General features: G+C 36.4%; 1 protein-coding gene across 4 annotated transcripts in view; it reads right to left on the minus strand.

Annotated features, from left to right (window-relative positions):
* Positions 1-4,375, minus strand: part of PAICS (phosphoribosylaminoimidazole carboxylase and phosphoribosylaminoimidazolesuccinocarboxamide synthase) — a 34,487-nt gene that overhangs the window by 14,785 nt on the left and 15,327 nt on the right. For 3 of the 4 annotated variants that reach the window (XM_017849228.1, XM_017849230.1, XM_017849231.1), the window contains exons 4-7: positions 3,901-4,079; positions 2,179-2,358; positions 1,968-2,081; positions 162-245 (exon numbers count right to left, since the gene is read on the minus strand). In XM_017849228.1, the coding sequence (XP_017704717.1) occupies positions 162-245; positions 1,968-2,081; positions 2,179-2,358; positions 3,901-4,079 (557 nt within the window). The remainder of the gene's footprint in view (positions 1-161; positions 246-1,967; positions 2,082-2,178; positions 2,359-3,900; positions 4,080-4,375) is intronic. The other variant, XM_017849229.1, reaches the window with a different exon arrangement.

Raw genomic sequence — 4,375 nt, forward strand, 5'->3', positions numbered from 1 at the left:
AAAATAAAATAAAATAAAATAAATAAAATAAAATAAAATAAAACAAAGTCACTGAAGAGAAAAGCACTATACTCTCCCATTTTTTTCTTTTGAAACAAGATTTTCTTAGAAGAAAAACACATAATACATAATACAGTACAGTTTCACTATAGAAGGTTTACCTCTACTCTCTCTGCAACCCACTCAAAGTTTTTCTTTACCATTTGGAGCCCTTCAGGAGTTACTTCTTTGAGGTCCCGATAAGACTAGAAAATAAGAAAGTTTAGAAAACAAGTATCTCTTGCTACCTGAAACTATCTGGTTTCTGTGTTTTGGGGAGGGATGAAGAGCTTGTATAGCAAGGGATACTTCTGAAAATGCATCTTTTCACTTCCTGAATTAAACTAGAGAAAGTTCCACAGTATACTTTTATTTTCTCTTAAGTGTTTTCTGTACTAGCAACTACAATTAACTGCCTTGAGAATTTTTATATATTAGGTATAGAAAGGGTCTTGCTCTAATTTGGTTATTTTTTATTTTAAATACATGTGCAGAATGTGCAGGTTTGTTACATAGGTATACATGTGCCATGGTAGTTTGCTGCACCATCAACCTGTCATCTAGGTTTTAAGCCCCATATATATTAGGTATTTGTCCTAATACTCTCCCTCCCGTTGTTCCCCACCCTGCAAGAGGCCCCGGTTTGTGTTGTTCCCCTCCCTGTGTCCATGTGTTTTCAGTGTTCAACTCCCACTTATGAGTGTGAATATGTGGTGTTTCGTTTTCTGTTCCTGTGTTAGTTTGCTGAGGATGATGGCTTCTAGCTTCATCCATTTCCCTGCAAAGGACATGATCTCATTCTTTTCTTTTTCTTTTTTTTTTGAGACAGAGGTTCGCTCTATTAACCAGGCTGGAGCACAGTGGCACGATCTTGGCTCACTGCAACCTCCGCCTCCTGGGTTGAAACAATTCTCTGCCTCAGCCTTCCGAGTAGCTGAGATTACAGGCGCCCACCACCATGCCTGGCTTATTTTATTTTATTTTTAGAGACAAGGTTTCACCATCTCGGCCAGGCAGGCTGGTCTTGAACTTCTGACCCTGTGATCCACCCACCTTGGCCAATCTCATTCTTTTTTATGGCTGCATAGTATTCCATGGTGTGCATGTACCACATTTTCTTTATCCAGTCTATCACTGATGGGCATTTGGGTTGGTTCCATGTCTTTGCTATTATAAATAGTGCTGCTCCTGTGCACGTGTCTTTACAGTAGAATGATTTATATTCCTTTGGGTGTATACCCAGTAATGGGATTGCTGGGTCAAATGGTATTTCTGGTTCCAGATCCTTGAGGAATCACCACACTGTCTTCCACAATGGCTGAACTAATTTGCATTCCCACCAACAGTATAGAAGTGTTCCTATTTCTTCACAGCCTCTCCAGCATCTGTTGTTTCCTGACTTTTTAATAGCAGCCATTCTGACTTGTGTGAGATGGTATCTCATTGCGGTTTAGATTTGCATTTCTCTAATGATCACTGATGATGAGCTTTTTTTCATGTTTGTTGGCTACATGAATATCTTCTTTTGCAAAGTGTCTACTGTTTTTTTATAGGAGCAGAAATGGAGCCTGGTAACATCCAGGAGACTTGGGATAGAGTCCTAGATCTGCCCCTGACTCTAGTAATTGTGAAGACACCCATCCTCTTAAGACCCTTAGTTTTCATTTAGTCAAAGATAGTACTTGCTGTTATTCTTGTGGGAATGTTATTAAGATAACAGATGAGAAATTTGCTTTATAAATGTAAAGTATTATTCCTATTATTCTTATATTAAGATACTGGAGATATTTATCTTTAAAAATAAACAGCAATCAACAAAACAGGTTCCTATCATTAGGAACAATAATTTGCTTTTTCCCCTCATCTCTCCTTTCTCCTCTATCTCAGCTTGACCTCAAAAAGGATAAAAAACCTGACACATTATCTACCTGTTTGTCTTTCTGTTGGCTTCGATCTCCTGATGGCCAGAGTCTCCAGGAATCATTGTCAATAACATCAGCAAGAACAATTTCTTTGGTGGTTACATCAACACCAAATTCAATCTGGAAATAGCACGTCAACAAAGTTTTCAAAAACTATTCTATGAAAGCATCTCTCAACTCTAACCTTTACTTTCAAATCCCATTGTTTTATCTGTACCTTCATATCAACCAGTGTACAATTCTGGGGCAACCAGGATTTCTCCAGTATTTCAAATATAGCCTGTGTAGCATGACTCATGATATCCACTTCAGTTTGGCCTATAACAAGTCCAGCGAAGCAAAATTTTGCAGCAATCAGCTGTTCCTCAGACCACTGTGGGTCATTATTAGCATCATCCTGTGAATAAAGTATAGTAGTACAATTAACTTAAATCTAAAATTTTGAACTTTTCAGAAAACCAACATCCTTTTCACCTTGAGCATGAACTCCTTAGAAATTTTCAGCCACGGCTGGGCATGGTAGCTCACACCTGTAATCCCAGTGCTTTGGTGGGGCTGAGGTGGGCGGATCACAAGGTCAGGAGTTCGAGACCAGCCCAGCCAACATGGTGAAACCCCGTCTACTAAAAATACAAAAATTAGCTGGGTGTGGTGGTACGCACCCGTAATCCCAGCTACTCAGGAGGCTGAAGCAGGCGAATGGCGTGAACCCGGGAGGCAGAGCTTGCAGTGAGCTGAGAGGGCGCTACTGCACTCTAACCTAGGCAACAGAGGGAGATTCCGTCTCAAAAAAAAAAAGAAAAGAAAAGAAAGAAATTTTGAGCCAGGTGCAATGGCTCACATTGTGGTCCTAGTAATTTAGGAGGCTGAGGCAGGAGGATTGCTTGAGCCTAGGAGTTCAAGAGCAGCCTGAGCAACAAAATGAGACATCTAAAGAATTTTTTTGTTTATGATACTCCTTAATTCAAAGCAATTATTACTCCTTTTTTCTTTTTTTCCTAGTTAGCTCCTGCAAGCAGAAAAAACTATCACTCTTAATTTGTCTACTCTCAATAGCACTTTAAAATTCAAAGTATTTAGGTGAGTAACTTATTCTAGGTCACAAAGTATTTCAAAGAATTTAACCTCTAAAAACGAATTTAAACAGAATTTAAGTTTCTGATTTTGTTTTCCTTAGTAACAGTCATCAGACATGACAGGAAGGTCAAAGCACATTTTAATCAATCAAATCTTTCCAAAACTACAGTTCTCATAACTTCCTGACCTCACTTTTTATTAGAATTTATACAGGACTATAATTTTTTAGGGACATTATTTGATAATTCAAGAGACCTCAGACAAAGAGGTAAATGAAAAAAATGAAATAATTTCATTCTATTCTAAGCTGTGTCCCAACTTTATATGACAATATCTTTATAAATTCTTCATCTATATAATCATAATACACAAGTTATATAACTTATTGATTAAAAAGCAACACTGATATTGCTTCCCAAGCAGATCTATGCTTAACAGCATAAATGAAGATGGTTAAAGCAGTAAAGCCTATAAAAATTCATAACCACTGATTCTTACAACCTTTATTTATATATTTTTACTTACAAGAGACATTGTTAGTATAGTTTTCCTGTATTAGAATATAAAAGATTTCAACTAAATTTTAAAAAATTAACTAAATGTTAGTTTTCTTGTCCTCCTATTAGTCATCTTGGTTCAAAGGTAAGATTTTCAGATGCTTTCTTTTTAAAATTTGATCTATCATTGCTAATGGAAGTGTACATTATTGACACTGGCAACTAGATAAGACAAATTTTGGGATGACATTTGCAATATCAAAATATCAAAAACTTTGCTTGAATATTTAAACCTTTAGAGTTTCTAATTATAAATTTATTGCCATGTTATAGTAAGACATAAAATAGAGGCATAAGATAATTACCTTGAAAAACAACTCCACTTTAGGTGGGTAAAACTTATATCCTTCCTTGACACCAGGATTTCTTTTGAGAAAAGAACCAGTTGCTATTCTTCTGCAAACCCATTCAATTGGAATCATTTCACACTGGGGTGCAATGAAAGCTGTCTCCCCACATTTTCTGGTGAAGGCAGTTTTAATACCTACATATTGATAACCAAAGTTAAAAAAGATTGAAATGATATGTAAAAAGGTAGATCTGAGGCACAATAAAACTCTACCCTTTACAAAAAACAAAGAACCTCTATCAAAGTAAGTGTAGTTTTTTTCTTTTATTTAATGTAGAGGTGGTCAGTTGTTGACTCAAACAGTAAGCAGCACATGACTATACATACAATGTATTGTTCAGCCATAAAAAGGAATGAAAATTTGTGATACATCCATGCTATATAATACGGATGAAGCTTAAAAACACTAGGCTAAATGAAAACACAAAATG

This window comes from Rhinopithecus bieti, unplaced genomic scaffold (genome assembly GCF_001698545.2).
Source record: "Rhinopithecus bieti isolate Rb0 unplaced genomic scaffold, ASM169854v2 scaffold_31527, whole genome shotgun sequence".
Taxonomy (NCBI): Eukaryota; Metazoa; Chordata; class Mammalia; order Primates; family Cercopithecidae; genus Rhinopithecus; species Rhinopithecus bieti.